At 34.2% G+C, this 19,266-nt stretch overlaps 1 protein-coding gene and 1 non-coding gene across 2 annotated transcripts; one reads left to right on the top strand and one right to left on the bottom strand.

Moving 5' to 3' along the window:
• Positions 1-1,938: 1,938 nt before the first annotated feature.
• On the bottom strand, positions 1,939-2,129 carry LOC130233027 (U2 spliceosomal RNA). The gene has a single exon (XR_008838169.1). It is a non-coding gene; the product is annotated as a U2 spliceosomal RNA (small nuclear RNA).
• Positions 2,130-7,606: 5,477 nt separating this feature from the next.
• tm4sf5 (transmembrane 4 L six family member 5) lies at positions 7,607-15,927 on the top strand. Its single transcript, XM_056462782.1, has 5 exons — positions 7,607-7,882; positions 10,155-10,235; positions 11,238-11,386; positions 13,603-13,792; positions 14,428-15,927. Exons 1-5 carry the CDS (start codon positions 7,712-7,714, stop codon positions 14,443-14,445), a joined length of 609 nt encoding a protein of 202 aa, XP_056318757.1. The 5' UTR covers positions 7,607-7,711; the 3' UTR covers positions 14,446-15,927.
• Positions 15,928-19,266: the final 3,339 nt, after the last annotated feature.

Below are 19,266 nucleotides of genomic sequence, written 5' to 3' on the forward strand. Positions count from 1 at the left end.
AATGGTCTCTGAAGTGTTACCAAATGTATTCATGGCATGATTCTGTAATGCATAAAATGTAATAAACAAATTACAAGCATAGATAAATACAAAAAAACAAAGGTGAAAGTGAAATAAGCAGTCTATGCTTTGTGGGTTTGTATATATAAATGTAAAAATTACACTGCAAAGTTTTTATTGTAAACATAAAGCATTAAAATTATTCTTTATTAAACTTCCAACTGGCAAAGGGTCTTGTGCCTGACTACTTTAATCTCTCTCAGGCCTTAAAAACATGCAAACTATAAAATGTCACTGTGTTGTGCTTAAATCTCATGTTCTGAACTGTGACTTTTGCTCAAATATAATCCTAACTCAGCATTGTACATCTATGGCAGTGTTTCCCAACCCTGTTCCTGGAGGCACACCAACAGTACATATTTTGGATGTCTCCATTATCTGACCCATTCATTTCAGGTTTTGGAGTCTCTTCTGATGTTATGATGAGTTGATTCAGGTGTGTTTGATTAGGGAGAGATTGAAAATGTGGACTGTTGGTGTGCCTTCAGGAACAGGGTTGGGAAACACTGATCTATGGGATGTGACTATTGTGGATAGATATATTGTGATATTGATGCTGAAACTATATATTGTGCAGCCCTACACTGGATATATGAGGGGTGCCATGGATCACTGTTGATCCGTGATTCGTACAGATCACAACCCACGGTTCAGAACACACATGACCCGCAGATTAGGCTATTACATTTTTTTCCCCACTTGTAGATTAATCCTAAATTTGTAACGATCACAGAGAGAGAGAGAGAGAGAGAGAGATCACCTCTCGCGTCATTCAAATCACAGGTATGAAAGCATTTAGGCTTTCCTGTAAAATAAAATGATGACGGAAGCTTAAGTTTGCATTAATGCAGTGTAAATTATTGGGATCTCAACACCCACACAACATTATTTATAAATGATGGTGATTGGCAAATGTTTAATAATCACTGCATTCAAATCTATAAACGCAAAAATCAAGAAAGAGTTGAGTCTTTAGTCAGTTATGAAGTTACAGTCAAATAACACAGAAGTACTGGGATATAACAGTTTATAGTTGAGATAAAACCATTGATGTTAATGGTAAAGATTAAAATCAGTCAGATGCATTTAAGGACGCTCAAAAATGAAAGTTGTAGGCAGCAATTACATAATTTATCCAATAGGTGGCGACAATCAGCCATCAAAAAATGCCACTGAATTCTTGAAAAATGATCCATCTAGCAATGAAACATGAAGTTTTATGAGTGAATAACTGAATCATTTATTGAAAAAGAGGCTAAAAATAAATATGGGTTGCACAAACTATAATGTTAGATTTATACATTTAGCGTTATCAGCAAAAGTCGTAGTAACAGTGAATTTTTCACAGTACTGAATATTTCGGTTTATTTTTATTCAGCTGATTATTTTTCATTTTCTCTTTAATACAATTACAGCTTCTAAGTTCTGCTTGTTAAAACCAAAAGTGTTTCCAGTACTGTTTTTGTAATAAATGTAAAGCAAATGACATTTGTCTCCTCTTTTTGATTGAAAATAAACGGTCTGATGCATGACTAAATAAAAAAGATGTGATCCAAACCGTGTGATTTGTGACTACACCACTAGTATATGTGTATATTTTAATAAGTATGTGCATTTGATAATTATTTATTACTTATAATGCATATGGGGCATAACAGCAAGCAAGTCCACTTCTGAAGAACCCGTAATAAGTGCTAGAAAACACAAACAAAATTCAAACAAATGGCGTCAGATGATTAATTTAGCTATCCGCACACAGCAAGAGCAACACACGCCGAATATCACTTTGAGACAAAAACTCAGAGTAACAACCACATATCAATCTGCCATGTCTCTCAAGTACTACATCATAATATAAATTCTGCCATTAACTTGTATAGGGGGTGCACCGTTCCCGGAAGTACTGCAATACCGGGTCGATGCGTGGAGTGGACGGAGCAAGCCCCTATTCCATCTCCCTGTTCCAAAAATCAATTTAATATATGGTGCCCGGGTAGGGCACGTATCAGATATTAAACTGATAAGAACAGATACTACACTTGATCTTAGCCAAAAGGCCGAGAAGCGATACCCACAAACTGTCAGGAGGAGGGACCGCCTTCCGGGAAACGATAGATAGGATGATGGCTAGCTATTTTACACCTTTTAAAAACCACAGAACCATCTTTATATGCGCTTATAAAGACTGCACATGTACATGAACAGAGGCTCAGATTACTGGTTTTAAAATAAAAGCAGTTTTTAAAGCAAAAACTGACTGGAGGAGTGGCTTAATAATGTGGTTCTCCAATCAAAAACATGGACTCTACTTTGAAGTATTTGAAGAAGCAGCTTTTATCAATCACAAAACGTTTTAAACGGTGATGAAATGGAAACACATACGACACGACAGCAGAGGTAAAATTCATGAAATCAACGAAGACGCTGTAAAGTACGCTTTAAAACACGGTGATGGTCTGCCGCCCAGCGGACACACTGTAAAATACGCTTTTAAACACGGCTCGGGTCTGCCCCCCGGTGGACTAATGAAGAACTGCAAAAACTATTTCTCACCAGCACAACACTGCCACATGTAACATTGACCGTGATTCCCAAACACGCTCCTGGAGCACCCCTCCCCCTTCCTAATGTCTGACACAACCACCGTGTGTTTGGAGATCATGCAAAAGACAGTGTCGATGATCTCCTGAAACGTGTTTTGGAATAATTGCATAACAACGTATAATAAAAACGCTAATGATGATTAAATCCTTAATGTTGTACTTCAGTTTCATTTGTAGGCGAGTCTGTCTCTAATCGCAAACACACACCATGAACAACTCATAAAATCTACAAACAAAAAAGGCACAGGTACAATAAAACCCAAATAATAAGTATGCCATGTCTAAAAGGACAACTCTTGAACCCTTTTACGAATGTCAAGAGATAATGCGGTATGTTTTTGATGGAGAGTAGCTTAAGCTACAGCAGATCAACAAACTTCGCTATTAATCCACTTCATATACAATAACAACGTTAGCACACTCGGATCCGAAATCTCACCATTAACTTAGATGTGGATGTTGGCCTTGCTCGGCAAGCACACATTTTACAAGCCTAAAAATATTGATCGCTGTGACACAACTAAAAAGTAATTAAAAATACTCATCTCCGTGACATGAATAAAGTAATTAACTTGCAAGTAAGTTACACAAACGCTTCCAAAACGTCAACGTTACAAACCAAACAAAATGCAACATTCAATAAACCATACCTGCGTCATGCGTAAGTTAGACCCGTTACATTAACAACGCCACAAAACAACCGCAAACCGTCGACGACTTCGACGAAACATCTCGAAAACATTTGATTCTCGATTACTGTTACATGAAATGTATTAAACCACTCACCTGGGAGCACGAGCTGTAGTTTTTCACCGACCATCACAACACCCGCGTCCGCCAACTCAGGTACCGCCATTCGATGACAAATTCGCGCACGTGTATTCTAATGCAACAACCACAAGTAAGGTCAAATATTTTTTTTCCACGTCCTTTAGATTTTGGTCTCATGTGTAATTTAACGGTAGTTTGTAGGGTTGACATCTAGTGGTTGATATAGTCATTGCAGTTCTAATTCAAAACAATGGCGTTTTTTTTCACTTGGCCCCTCCTCTACGACGACACCACGCAGGTTGCCAGATTGACGATACTAACGTAAACGAACGTTTATTACGTTACATTTACCCTGACAAAAACTGTCAAATGTTTAAGAAAAGATTTTGATCAGACTATGATACGAATTGCTCCTTTTGTCAGAATAACACGGAAACTCTTCCTCACTTTTTTGGTCATGCAACAATGTATTTCAATTTTGGCAATTTTTGTTAATTTATCTCAAATATTACTTCACAGAATTTTTCTGTGACTCCAAGAGTAATTATTTTTTGGAGTTTTTTTGATACATTTTTAACATCTGCTGTAAAATAAACAATATTCCTTTTTATGCAGATTTTACATTCATAAATGTAAATTGTCAAATTGCAAGCCAGTATTTATAGCATTCATTCATTCATTCATTTTCTTTTCATCTTAGACCCTTTATTAATCTGGGGCTGCCACAGTGTAATGAACCACCAACTTCTCCAGCATATGTTTTACACAGCGGATGCCCTTCCAGCCGCAACCCATCACTGGAAAACATCCATACACACTCATTCACACACATACACTACGGATAACATGTTTTTGGACTTGTGGGGGAAACCGGAGCATTCTGAGGAAACCCACGTGAACACGAGGAGAACATGCAAACTCCACACAGAAATGCCAACTGACCGAGCCAAGGCTTGAACCAGCGACCTTCTTGATGTGAGGCGATTGTGCTACTCACTGTGGCACCGTGCTGCCTTATAGCATTTAAGAGATAAAAAATTACTTACAATTCCAGATTCACCTAACAAGAAAGCACTCAAAACATTTACAATTTGCAAGACCTCTAATATACATCACCTATTAACTCTTAAAAAATTGCTGTTATCATATTATTTTGCCCTCTTCACTCTCAATTTCATTTCTATTATATATCTATCCTCAAATCAGATGGCCTATCGATATCTCTTTAATTTTTGTCGGATTTCTTTAGTTTTTTCCTATTATTTATTTAGATTTTTCTTTCTTTATTGGCACCATAGTAAATAATCTAATGGTTATTATTGTAAATCATGTGTCCTAACTAATAATAAAATAATATTTTCTATGTTAAAAAGAGTTTTGTTCTAACCATACACACCAAAAATTTCTATATTAGAAACATTTTTTGTCTGTAACGTCGTGGCCGAACAACAGAATAAACTAATTAGGCTATTAACTTTATATGATCACCTCAGGAACTGATTATGTGTTGTGCGAGTTTGAATACAATTGTATTACCATACTAAAAGCTGCAGCAAACAGTTCAGATCAGATCAAAATAAAATAGCGAATAAAGTATGAAAATGGAAGTTAGAATTGTGACTCAGTGCAAACCAACAAATGGGTCATTCAGCAAAAAAACATGCACTTTCTGTCAGCAATATTAGACTTAATATATTTAGCTTTACAATGTCTTTATATTTTATAAAATGAAACAATATGTTATTTGAATAATTTTGAGTCATCAATGTGGCAATTATTGTGTTTTAATTACTTAAAATTTTGTGTTTTAATTATTTAAATTATTGTGTTTTGATTACGCATGACACGTCGACCCCTGATGAATAAAGGGACTAAGCCGAAGAAAATGAATGAATGAATGAATGTAAAATTCCAAATATCACAAAATTCTCCACAGCCATGTACAGAAGGAAGGGGCTTTGTTTTGAGTTCAAAAACATATTGTTCAAAGAATCAAAATACAATAATTCACAGGTGTCAAACTTGTTGAAGCAGAGCTGGAACTAAAGTCTGCATGGCTGGGGCCCTCTAGGAATTGAGTTTGACACTTAATATTTTCTAGCAATCAAATATATCATGTAAATGACATTAAAAAAGAAAGTCCCAAATAAATATTATAAAATATGTAATGAAAGTAGTTGTCCCCTGCTGTTGTGTCTCGGGTGTTAAAGTTTTTACGAAAATCTATTATTTTGGAAAAAAATCACTCTGGTGACAACTTTGTCTTCCTATTTTTTGTAGAACTACCAATCACTCAGCATGTACTTTCATTCATTCATTCACTCATTTTCTTTTCAGCTTAGTCCCTTTATTAATCTGGGGTCGCCACAGTGGAATGAACCACCAACTTATCCAGCAAGTTTTACGCAGCGGATGCCCTTCCAGCCACAACCCATCACGGGGAAACATCCATACACTCACTCACACTCATACACTATGGACAATTTAGCCTTCCCAATTCACCTTTACCACAATGTCTTTGCACACAACCGAAGCACCTGGAAGAAACCCACACGAATGCAGGGAGAACATGCAAACTCCACACAGAAACGCCAACTGACCCAGCCGAGGCTCCAACCAACGACCTTCTTGCTGTGAGGCGACAGCACTACCACTGCGTCGCCCACATGTACTTTTAATAATGTTAAAAAGATTTAATATGTATTGATTAGATTATAAAACATACCATTTCCCTGGAGTGCAGTGCACTATTCTGCTCTTCTGAATGGCTCTGTGTTGCATCTGGTGCGGACAGCCAAACTGCTTGTCACATAGTATGTTGTTGGGACACAGTTACAACTAAAGTTGCACAGCTCACATTTGCGTTTGTAATATTTATATTATTTGCTAACTAAAATCACTTTGTTTGGATTTTTATAACTCTGAATCCAGGATGCTTCTGTCTTCTGGATGTCGAATATTTTCAGCCGCATACATTGAGGTGGCCTTGACTACATCCAAAGCAATACAACTCAGAGTGCTAAAATATAATTGTGTAAACTGGCAGTGGGTGGGTTATAGATGCCAAAATAAAGACAGACATTCCAGCACAGATTTTCAAATGAGAATAACTGACTTTAGCATTGTGCTTTAGCTATGTTCACTTAGCATGTTTTGCAAACATATGGTATTTTTCGGCTTTAGAAGAGTCAGAAACTTACATACAACACCTTTAAACAATACGTTTACCAATCTATAATGTTTTTGAGAGTTGAATTGTCATTGAAATATTCGATTATGGCTATTCCTACTATGAACAAATAGGACTAATATTCCATAATAATCATCATAATTATTATTAATAAAATACAATTTTGACTCCTAATAACTTAATTTTGACCTTTAAAATATGATTATTTTATTTCTTTATTGTTAAGACGTCCCCTTTAGTCACCAGTACCAGTTCTAAAATGCAGTATAATAACCAATTAAGATGGCACAATGGCTCTGTGGTTAGCACTGTCACTTCACAGATAGAAGATCACTGGTTCTAGTCCCGACAGGGCCAGTTGACATTTCTGTGTGGAGTTTGCATGATCTCCCCATGTTCGTGTGGGTTTCCACTGGGTGCTCCGGTTTCCCCCACAGTCCAAAGACATGCGCTACAGGTGAACTGAATAAACTAAATTGTCTGTAGTGTTTGAGTGCGCGTGTGAATGTGAGAGTGTTTCCCAGTACTGGGTTCGCATCCGCAGTGCAAAACCTATGCTGGAATAGTTGGCGGTTAATTCCACTGTGGCAACCTCTGAAATAGAAACTAACCTGAAGAAAAATTGACTTGAACAACCTATTTTTAAAAGGGTATAAGAACCTCTCTAAAAAAAAATCAGCAATCACGCTTAGATGGTCGACGAAATGATGAAAGCAGAAGTATTGCTCTAGCCTATACAGTCACACAATAAATGGTGACGTAGATGCTATTTATAACAAAATATATCATAAAATTGGCTATAATAAAATAATATGGCCTCACTGTAACTTTTGCACACCCAAACCTTCCACTGATCAATCAGATCCAAGCAACTTATCACATTTGACAGTCATTATCCAGAACTGAAACTCCATCCACTGCCCACTGTGATGTTAACACACCATAAATGGCACTGATAAAAGCACTGTAAATATTGTCAGGTCTCAAAGGGCATTCAGTCGTATCAGTCAGTGCCTGTGCTCCGCTGAGAAAAACACAGCCTTTGACGATTTCTCTCGATTTATAGTGTTTTTACCGATACATCGCAATGTGTACCGGAAAGTGTGCGCGGTTAGTGGGGCTGATGCTTTTACCATCAGCCTTTTTGTCTATAATTGCCAATTTACTTTTATTCTTTCCTAATGGAGAACAGTTGGACACCAAAAATATTTCACTTCAGGTCTGGCTAATGGGCGGTATTCTTGGTGGAGGACTATTTGTGAGTATTCAGTCTGTTATCATTCATGTGTTTGTCCTAACTTGGCTTTTTCATGAGGTAACAAACGTGTGAGATGCTTTAAAGATTTTATGGTTTGCTAAAATGATTAGGCCTGACTTGTGTTTTAGATCGCACAAAGCTGATTAGATACATCCAACATGACAATGAACAACTAAACCAAAAGTGTATATTGTTAAAATAGTTTTAAAATGTTTTTAATTAAAAAAAAATTGTATTAGAATGGTTAAATTAGCAGTGTTGGTCAGTTTGTTTAAACAGTGTTTGAATAAAGGAACTGTAAAAGTAATGAGCAATAAAATTAGGTGAAGCAAGCTTTATGCTCACACCCTGTATTACATTGATATCATACTATGGAACATCCTTGATATTATCAAGATGAGTTCATCCTGAGCTAAAATTAAAATCAGAAACATTTAGTTTTAACACTTTTACAACAGAGTTAAGAATAAATTAATAATTTAAAGCACTTTTTATCTCTTTATTTGTGCAATAAATAAATTCTCTAGATATTTTAAAAAGCTTAATCAATCCAGATTCCAATAGAAAACCTTTATTATTGAAAAGCATGTGAGCAATTCTATGCAATTGTCAACCTTGCCATGAAAAAAATATTGTTTTATTAAAATAGCTAAATTATTTTTAGGTTGTTTGCTTAGGCTTCTATTTTAGAGTCCTGTAAACATACTCAGAAATGTCCCTGTCAAGATTTTCAAAGAATTATATTTGATTTACCGAAGTCACCAAGTGGCAATTTCACATCTGTCACATCATAACAAAGAGATGTTACATCCATAACGAAGATTTTTTCCTCATTAAATAAAATCAATCATGTTTGCTTTATAGTAAGCCAACTCTTATCATTTTGATTAGCATGATTTCTTTTGGGTTGTGCAGTTTAATTGACAGAATTTCTACAAAGTCTGTTGCATAGTGTAAACTTGCAGACTTTTTTGGTCACATCCATAGTTTATTTCCCTCATTTAAAATATAATACAGGTTTACAGATTGATATTTTTCTAATCCCTTTACTGCATGGTTAATTGTTTTGGAAATATGAACAGATGTATCAATATACTGTTGACATATATATTCTCTGTGAATTTGTGTGTCAATTTTTTTAGACCAAATCAGGGGCGTCACTAGACCCAATTTACTGGGGCACGCGAGTACCGGTAGTTAATATGCACTCCAAAAAAGTAGCCTACTTACTGCTCACGCGCAGCTCATGCAAAAAGTCAGCAAAACTAAAGTTTAAACAATATGATGGTGATCCTACTAAGCACGCCTGATAGATTTTTTTATATGAGGCAAAAAGGAGGGATGTCAGGGAGGTAAGACTTATTACACCTAATTCTCTGCCATGTGTCAAGTCTAAGACAACAGATAATTCTATAAAACATCTTTTTTTGTATTTTATTGAATTGTCTATAGAATTTCATTTGAATGAAATCCCTGAAAGACTGAAAAGCCCTGTAAACATACTAATACCTATAGTTGAAGTCAGAATAATTAGCCCCCCTGAATTATTAGCCCCCTGTTTATTTTTTCCCCAATTTCTGTTTAACAGAGAGATTTTTTCAACACATTTCTAAACATAATAGTATTAATAACTCATTTCTAATAACTGATTTATTTTATTTTTGCCATGATGACAGTAAATAATATTTGACTAGATATTTTTCAAGACACTTCTATACAGCTTAAAGTGACATTTAAAGGCTTAACTTGGTTAATTAGGTTAACTAGGCAGGTTAGAGTAATTAGGCAAGTTATTGTATAATGATAGTTTGTTCTGTAGACTATCGAAAAAGTAGGGACTAATAATTTTGACCTTTAAATGGTGTTTAAAAAATTAAAAATTGCTTTTATTCTTGCAGAAATAAAACAAATAAGACTTTCTCCAGAAGAAAAAATATTATTAGACATACTGTGAAAATGTCCTTGCTCTGTTAAACATCATTTGGGAAATATTTAAAAAAGAAAATAATTCAAAGGGGTGCTAATAATTCTGACTTCAACTGTATTTAATACTTATTTCAGCGTGATGAATTACATTACAACCATTCTGTACTTTTGGACAATGTTGATTTACATAAAAAGATAATGGTTTGCTTTGATGACCCCAGTATATATTTACATATAGCAGAAACTCACATATAATAAATGTTTAATCGGTTATTTCATATTCAAAATGGTTTACATCTTCCCTCAGTTGATGATAAGTCTGTTTTCACTGACTTTTTTTCATCAGATGATGTGCCCAAGTTGCTCAGCCATTAGAGCCGGGGGCAAAGGCTGCTGTGGGGCAGGCTGCTGCGGAAACCGTTGTCGGGTGAGTAAATCTGACACTGGAACACAACAAAAAAACAAGGAAAAAAAACTCTCATTTGTACATATAATATACATATTAGGGATGCTCCAATCAGGGTTTTTGGTGATACCAAGTACTGATTGCTTGTCATGGTGATCGGCCGATACTGAGAACCGATTTTAATGCTTTAAGCTTTATAATGCATTAAGCACATTTTCCCTCTAAGGATGATACTTAAGTGGAGATCTCTCCTTAACTCAGAGAATTAATTAAGGATGTTGCATATAATCCCTTAAACACATTTCTTTTCACCGTTTAGGTGTAACCATATCATGGCTAGAAGCAGCTTTACAGAAAATAACATAACACAGATATAAAAATTGGTAGTAAAAATTAAAAACAATCGCTCTGCTCGTGTCACAGCAGCTCAAAACATGGTAAATAAAATAATTGCACTTGCAACAAAGAGACCATCACTCAAGTGAGTCGTGCCAATAGACTGTATAAACAGAGGTCACACTGCATCTATTTTAGCTGTTGTGATTCGAGTGAATCGATCGCTCACACTACCACAAATCATTTACCTTCTTACGTGTAGTGGCTTTTGTAGGCTATGTATAATATACAGGAGCGCATGTGCATCTTCCTCTGCTTGTAAACTCGTAAACAAACACCTGTAATCGGTTCATGAGATCGGCCAGATTGGCGAATACAGGTCAAGTCATTAAATGTTGGTATCGGCCGATCGATCGGAGCATCCCTAATACATACACTTCTTTTTTTGTTTTTCCTACTTTAATTAGACTTTTAAATATGTAATATTTGTGTTGATGATTGAATGTTTGAGTTGATTTGTGTTGTCTGTTTTTGTTCAGTGCATGCAAATGTGGGCCTAGGGTCCAAGACAAATTCCCCTTTGGAGACAATTAAGTGTAAACAAACAAAATAAAAAAGTCTACATGCAGTCTATAGAAAGTATATCACATATTTTGATTGTTCAGCATTGATGCTCTTTCTTTGCAGATGCTGAATTCTGTTTTCTCATCTCTGTTTGGCGTTATTGGATCGGTCTACTGTGCCTGTGTAGCCATTGCAGCATTGGCTGTTGGGCCAAAATGCCAAGTTGAAGGTGAAGGTGAAGACTGGAAATATCCCTTTGAGGACAGGAAAGGGTAAGAACGCTTTAAACCTTAAATTTATTAAAAATAAAACAATTGGAAAAAAAAGCTAATATGGACAGTTGTAATACAGACAACTTAAAAGGATAATTCACCCAAAAATGGAAATCTGTCACCATTTGTTTCCCTCCACTTGTTACAAATCTATTAGTTTCTTTCTTCAGTTGAATACAAAAGAAGATGTTTTGAAAAACGTTGGAAAAAGCGACTACCGTAGTTTTATTACACTATGAATGTCAGTAGTTTCCATCGAAATATATGAAATAGACTTACGTGCAAAACTGGAATATTGCATTAAACATTTAATGAGTCATCAATGAGTCCGAATTGTCACTTTCTGATAAACTTGCACCAAATGTCAAAATGAAAAACTGAATTTGCTGCAGTTGAAGAAACCCATGGGCTTTTTTCTTATATAATAAATTATGTGCGCCTCAGAAGACAAAACGCAATGAATGTAGCATTGAATGTGCAAGTCTGGGAAGTAAAAATAGCCAATGTTTTTGTTGAATGATGAATAATCATCATTTCTTTCTCATATTATTACCGGTGATGTAAAGTAACAAATTACAAATACTCCAATTACTGTAATTGAGTAGTTTTTCTCAGGAATTGTAATTTACTAAGTAGTTTTAAAAATGTGTACTTTTACTTTCCCTTGGGTACATATTTAGTGCTGTATCTGTACTTTTACTCCACTGTTTTTCTTCAACCTGCAGTCACTACTTTATTTTTTCCTGTCCATGTGGATTAGAAAAATCAGTCCTGCGATTCCTGTCCTATCAAATTGCTCATAGAAAGTAAATCACATCATACTGAACTACCTCAAGACATGCAGCAAACTGTTTGGGAGCATTAAAAGTGTCCAAGAAGATACTTTACACACAATGATCCAGAGACTGTTTACACTGCATGTCACTGATGAGAAGATGACAGACGTTTACTGTATGATGACCGAAATGGCCTTAAACGATCACTAAATGCACTACAGAATGTTACGTTTATACACACGCACAAATTATATCTAAACGCATCAACTTTTCCCAGCTTAATACTCAAACTTTGAGCAATATTTACAATACTTTAATTCTGCTTGCACTACATTTAAGGAAAAGTAATGGTACTTGTGTATGATTTTTTAAGTACTCTTTCCACCACTGGTTATTACATTTAAAAATGTTTGGACCGCTTTGTCAACCCAAATATGCCTGTCACTTTCAGCCATTTTGGATATCACATGATATGCTAGACCAATTACGTTGTAATCCACCCATATAATTAAAAAGGAAAGACAACATATAACTGAGTAAAATGTAAGGTAATTGACTTTGAAATGTAGTGAAGTTAAAGTACAAAGTCCCCCCAAATGGAAATACTCCAGTAAAGTACAGATATGTGAAAAGGCTACTTAAGTACAGTAACGAATTACATTTACTTCGTTACTGACCACCACTGGATAAAAAATTTAACCTGTAGTTGTGTGCATACATTTTTAAGGCACATTTTTCATAATTCATGTGCACCTTGGCATTGAACTTTTTTTAAGCAAAAGTCTAAATTGTGCATAAATATCTTTAACCGAAGAAGTTCAAATAGATATGAAATCCTTCAAGTGTGTGTAAATACTTGGTAAATTAAATGTTATTGGGTGTACTGTACCTTCAATGGCAAGAATAAGAAATCCTTAAGTAATTCGTACACTATGAAACCCAAAAAGTTAAGGTAACTCAAACCATTTGAGGAAACCGATTGCAACAAACCATTTAAGTTCAAAAACTAATACTAATGAGTACTGTGAACTTAATCCATTTGAGTAAAAGCAGCAATTTGAGCACAGGAAAACCTAATAAATGAAGAGAACTCAAAACCAACAGAGTACTGTAAAACTCAATAAGTTAAGTCAACTCAAACTGTTTGAGGAAACCGATTGCAACAAACCATTTGAGCTAAAAAAAAAAAACGAATCTATATGAATACTGTGAACTTACTCCATTTAAGTTGAAGCAATGATGTATTTAATTAACTCATTACCTTCAACACTGAGTCCAAAACTTCTTTCAAATGAGTAGAATTAACTTTCAGTCAAGTTTGAGTTAACTACACAGATTTTTACAGTGTACTGATTTACAGTGTAATTGCAGTTCACTGTATGGCCACTAGATGAAGCCGTTAACGCAAACTTCCCTCTTCTTTCTGTCTTGCTGTAACAGGAACAGCAGTTACCTGGTGGACAAGTCAAGCTGGTCTGAATGCATCTTCCCTGAGAATATGGTCCTCTGGCACATTGTGCTGTTCTCCATACTTCTGTCTCTTTCTGCCCTCCAGGCAGTTCTCTGCGTCATTCAGGTGGTGAATGGATGTGTGGGATGCATCTGTGGAGACTGCCGGAAAAGAAAATCGGTAAATTGTGAAATACATTGTGCAATCTGACGCATTACTACACTGTAAATATGTCTGTACATTTTGGAATTCTTTTTTTGTATTTATTTATTTTCAATTCCATGTTTATTCATACTTTTGGGCAGCATTATGGGACTTTTATCTTTCTTCCAACAACTTTTAACCTTAAAAAGTTTTTAAAAAGTGGCTTTTATTAACATTTTTTAATAGTTTAAAGCGATATACTTTCTGGGTTGGTACATTTTCTGTTATTTTACAGACATATTTCTCTATATATAATTATATTACTTTAAACTACTAAAATATCAATAAGTCACTTTGTTAAATTGTAGAATTAAACATTGAACATCAAAATTTTGACAGAGCATAGATCAAAGTCCCATAATTTAATTTACAACTGTAAAATAAACAGAAAACACTGTATTTTGTGAATCACAAAATACGCAGTTAAATAACGTTTGTTTTACAGTGACTTTTTCATTTTAACTAGACTCTATGAATTAAAATCAGTTGCAATTTTTGTCAAACACTAACAAATATACAAACTATATAAGCATTCAGATATCTCAATGCTGAAATAAATGTCATGCCTTCTTCGTCTATTGCGAATGATTTCTCTCTTCTCTGAACTACAGGATGAAGGAGGTCTGTGAGTGTGAGGAGAAAAACACCACCAACGACAAACAACAACAGGACAAGAGCCTTCACACAGGCTGCTTATAAATGATGCAATCCAATCTATCAGTAAAGAAGGGATGTTTTGTGTAAATGTAACTTTGTTTGACCTGTAAAATATGTAAATTATAATCAAATGTCAAGCTCTGTAACTACCTTACTTTCAAGTTGGAATTCTTGTTTTGATTTTTGAGCTATCAAAAATAGTAGTTGCAATGATTTATTATGTATGTGTGTCTTTTTCTTGTTTAGATTCATAAACATGCATAGATTATAAAAAGAGTGTACTGAATTGTTATGCTTTTGATGTTTATGGGTCATAATTTTATAATGAAGCTGAACAAATTCAAGTTCATTCATCAAGTTAAACACATACATATATATATAGATAGATAGATAGATAGATAGATAGATAGATAGACAGACAGACAGACAGACAGACAGACAGACAGACAGACAGACAGACAGACAGAGTGCTCAGCATAATTGAGTACAGCCCATTTTGAAAATGAATATTTTTATTCATTTCTCAGTGAATAGGCAATGTATTTTGGTGCAATAAAACAAAACTGATTTATTAAACAGACATATTTACGAAAATAATATTTTTGGGTGTACTTACCATTATCGTAAGTTACTTTGTTAGATAAGCTTCAGATTTGGCTTAAACACTGACTAATCTAATGTATATGCGCAAACATTATATTGTCTAACTTATAACTTAAAAAAATATATAAGAGGGTTAAAATTGAATACTTTTTAGAGTAATAAATGGTCATATCCTAATGATCCCAATACATCTTTCTTTCACAATAAACTAATTTTGCTGAAATGCATTTTGTGTTTCTCATGAGTTATAAAAATACTTTGATGGGCTGAATTATTAACTTACAGTAAGCAATGTCTATTTTTAGAGCTGGCATCAGTTTGCCTAAGAAGGATATTTCCTCTACAGGTTACAAAAATATCCCTGAGTGTTTTCCTTTTCTTGGCAGGAGAAATCCTAGTTTCCATTACATTTGGGGAGAGACTCTGAATCCAGTGACTGACTGACTGTTTTCTATAGCTTTATAAATGATAAAGCCACTATGTTCTTTTTGACACCTGTGCCATTCACTATTTCCTCTGTAATCACTGCTTTCACTACTGTAACTCTGACACCGGAATAAACTAGATCTCGTAGCACTCAAAAACATAGGCAAAGCTCCTGGTGATGAAAGGCAAGCTTGCAGCTGTTGAAACATTCATGCAGTGAAATCAGGGGGTGACTGAAGGCATTTATACATGTAAAAAAAGTACATCAGATTCTTGCAGAGTTTTCAGATCCTTTTCCTGTCATGCATATTAATGTACATTATCAGGACGTTTCATATTTTTGAAAGTACACTGTAAAAAATGGCTGTGATTTTAACGGTAAAAAACTGTAAAAATGCTACAGTAAAAATCCGTAACCTGGTTAACGGTATGTTTCCTTAATATATATGGCGAATAACCGTAAACTGACTTTCCCAGAATTCCCTGTATGGCACATCACTTTTTATGCTTTTTGTTGACATTACTATGGATCTGTTTAGATGTTCCCCGATCAGTTATGTACATTAGAGATTTATGATACGTCTTATGTTGATAAACAATGTTTATTTCATGACTTTAATTTTATGTGTGTTACGATACTGGTGTTTAGTAGCTGTGTGAATGACACTGAGCATCTTCTATACACTGTTACACTTTTCTGCTTGTGGGAAAAGATATTTGTGTTGAGCATTGGTTTATTATGTAAATTACGAGTTATGTGTTAACGTGTCTAACTGTGTAACAAAAGATGTGTAGATGTTGGTAATTCAAACTACAGACACGTTACCTCCATAAATTGATGAAATACGGTAGTTTACCGTAAAGATGAGAAATTACTTTTACGGTTTGTCCTGCACTTTTAACGGTAAAGTACTGGCAACCACAGCTGACATTTATTTACCGTAAATTTTACGGATTTATTTTTTACAGTCCCTTTTGACCATTAAGACCATGCTTATTTGATTAAACAAAATAAAAACTATAATTTTGTGAAATATTATTTCAGTATAAAACAGAAAGCATGCGTGAATATATTTTAAAATATAATTTATTCCTTTGTTGGTAAATTTTCAACATCATAAATCATTTTATTATTCTGATTTGCTGCTCAAGAAAGTTTTCTGATCATTTTCAATGTGTTTTGCTCTTTAAAAAAAAGACTTTTATTTATCAATGACAGATTAATCTAACATTAATTGTTAAAGTCTTTCCTCTTTTTAAAGCAATTTTTGTTCAGTTTAATTTGAAACGTATAAAAAGTCAAGTGCTTTATGCATTCTAAACCCGAATGTTCATCGAGTGTATTTAATGGGATCATGGGATTGGAAACCTCATGTAGAGTAAATCTTTGGCCCTCAGTACTTCAGATTAATCTAAAGTAACTTCTGTTGCTAAATTTCTTTAAAAACAATCATAGTTTGCACAAACATATGAAGCATAAAAAATATAATTCATAAATAACATCTGATAATCATAAAGCTGATAATCATAAATAACATCATTAATGGCTGAGTGCCAATTATAATTGTAATAGTTAAGCAGCAAATCATCACATTAGAAAGATTTTTTAAGAATTGTTCTAATAAGATCTAACATTTGCTGAAATACAGGGGGGAAATGCATTTTTAAATATTTTCACAAATAAAACTGTTATTTACAGCAAAATATTTCACAGCATTACTATTTTATTTGTATTATCTGAATAAATAAAGACCGCATAAGAAGAAAAAAGAAAACTAATTATCAAAAAAACAATAAAACTCTTTATTATTATTATTATGTAATTGTATTATTAATTAATTGTTTTAATAATCAGTATAGCACACAATAAACCAATATTTAAGCCTATAATCTCTGTGACCAGAGCAACCCTTCACTCTATTGCTGCTTAATCCTGCACACAAACACCTATTTGAAGCCCAAGGCAGGCTAAACGTCTGGAGAACGTCTCAAACAAGCTTACAGATTCGATACTCAAGACCAAATCACCTGATCGCTGTAAACATACCATACATGCCTCAGCCACAAGGGGAGAAAGGCAACAGCATGTCCGAGTACACATGATGACGTCAGCCTAATGTATAGAAATCTGGTTCAAACCAGTGCTTCAGGAAAGGATGTTCTGTTCTTATTGGCACAGAACATGCAACATGTAAACAAGCACACAACACTCATTAGGCAAAAAAACAAAACAAGGCGGCTGTATGAAAGGGTTTGCATGGATCCGACCAGACTAATTCAATGTCCAGTCGCCAATTAGACAGAGAGAACAGACACAATACACTCATCAGCTTCCACAATGGCTCCAGACAAAAGCAGAGAGAAGCGGAGCAGAAACACACTGGATGGAGTATGTGAATGGATGTTATGAGGTTTCTTAAGCTCTGTTTAAATGTTCATTGAAATCTTGCTTTTTAATTGCTTAAGTCTGTTGATTCTGATGCAGGAGGATTTGTATTTGTGTGTGTCTAAAAACACAACATAAAGCTGGAAAATATTGAGAGAACACTTTGTTTTTATTTTTGTTTATACGCTTAAAACAATCCTGTAGAATCTACAGTAGCTTACTGGCAGCAGTTCACCAGTAACTTACTGTAAATCAATTACAACAAAAATACTATAGATACATTTATAGCACTATTTATCTTGCTGTATATGTATTTACAGAATAGTATATCTTTATTGTAAAATATAATTTTCACAATGCACAAAACACAGTAACATACTGCATAACTGTCCCACAGTAAAATACAGTTCTTTACAATTCAGTTCGCCAGTAACTTACTATGAATCTATTACAGCAAAAATACTGTTTACATTTACAGCACCATTTATTTTGCTGTAAATGCATTTACAGTATTGTATATCTTTACTGTAAAATATACAGTAATTTTCACAATGCAGCTTTAAAATACAGTGACATACTGCATAACTGTCCTACACTAAAATACAGTACATATTACAATTTAGTTCGTAAGTAACTTAATGTAAATAAATTACAGCAAAAATACTATATTTACATTTACAGCACCATTTATCTTGCTGTATATGTATTTACAGTATTGTATGTATATCTTTAATATACAGTGACATACTGCATAACTGTCCTACACTAACATACAGTTCATATTACAGTTCAGTTCACCAGTAACTTACTGTGAATCAATTACAACAAAGATACGGTGGTTACATTTACAGCACCATTTGTTTAGCTGTTTATGTATTTACAGTATTGTATGTCTGTACTGTAAAATATACAGTAATTTTCACAATGCAGCTTTAAAATACAGTGACGCACTGCATAACTGTCCTACACTAAAATACAGTACATATAACAATTTAGTTAGTAAGTAACTTAATGTAAATCAATTACAGCAAAAATACTATATTTACACTTATCTTGCTGTATATGTATCTTTACTGTAAAATATACAGTAATTTTCACAATGCAGCTTTAAAATACACTGACTGCATAATTGTCCTACAGTAAATTACAGTTAAATATTGTGTACTTTACAAAAATCATCAGCAGTGTAGTATTGTGGTAACTTAATTTGTTTGTTCTGTAAATTATTAATGAGATTTCTTCCAAATATGTCTAAACATGCCATAAAAGATGACGTTTAATATACAATTTGGTCAGAAATGTAATTAGATCTTTTTATCGAATCAAAGAAACAAACATATCTATGTATATTTTATGATCCTGTGAATCCCATCCCTGT

Source organism: Danio aesculapii, chromosome 7 (assembly GCF_903798145.1).
Source record: "Danio aesculapii chromosome 7, fDanAes4.1, whole genome shotgun sequence".
NCBI lineage: Eukaryota > Metazoa > Chordata > Actinopteri > Cypriniformes > Danionidae > Danio > Danio aesculapii.

What these genes read in the sequence shown, in the direction of transcription:
- tm4sf5 (XM_056462782.1), top strand. Translation starts at nt 7,712, where the DNA reads ATGTGTACCGGAAAGTGTGCGCGGTTAGTGGGGCTGATGCTTTTACCA. An exon ending in TTCTTGGTGGAGGACTATTT is followed by an intron (nt 7,883 to 10,154) that starts GTGAGTATTCAG and finishes TTTTTTCATCAG; the next exon opens with ATGATGTGCCCAAGTTGCTC. An exon ending in GCTGCGGAAACCGTTGTCGG is followed by an intron (nt 10,236 to 11,237) that starts GTGAGTAAATCT and finishes CTTTCTTTGCAG; the next exon opens with ATGCTGAATTCTGTTTTCTC.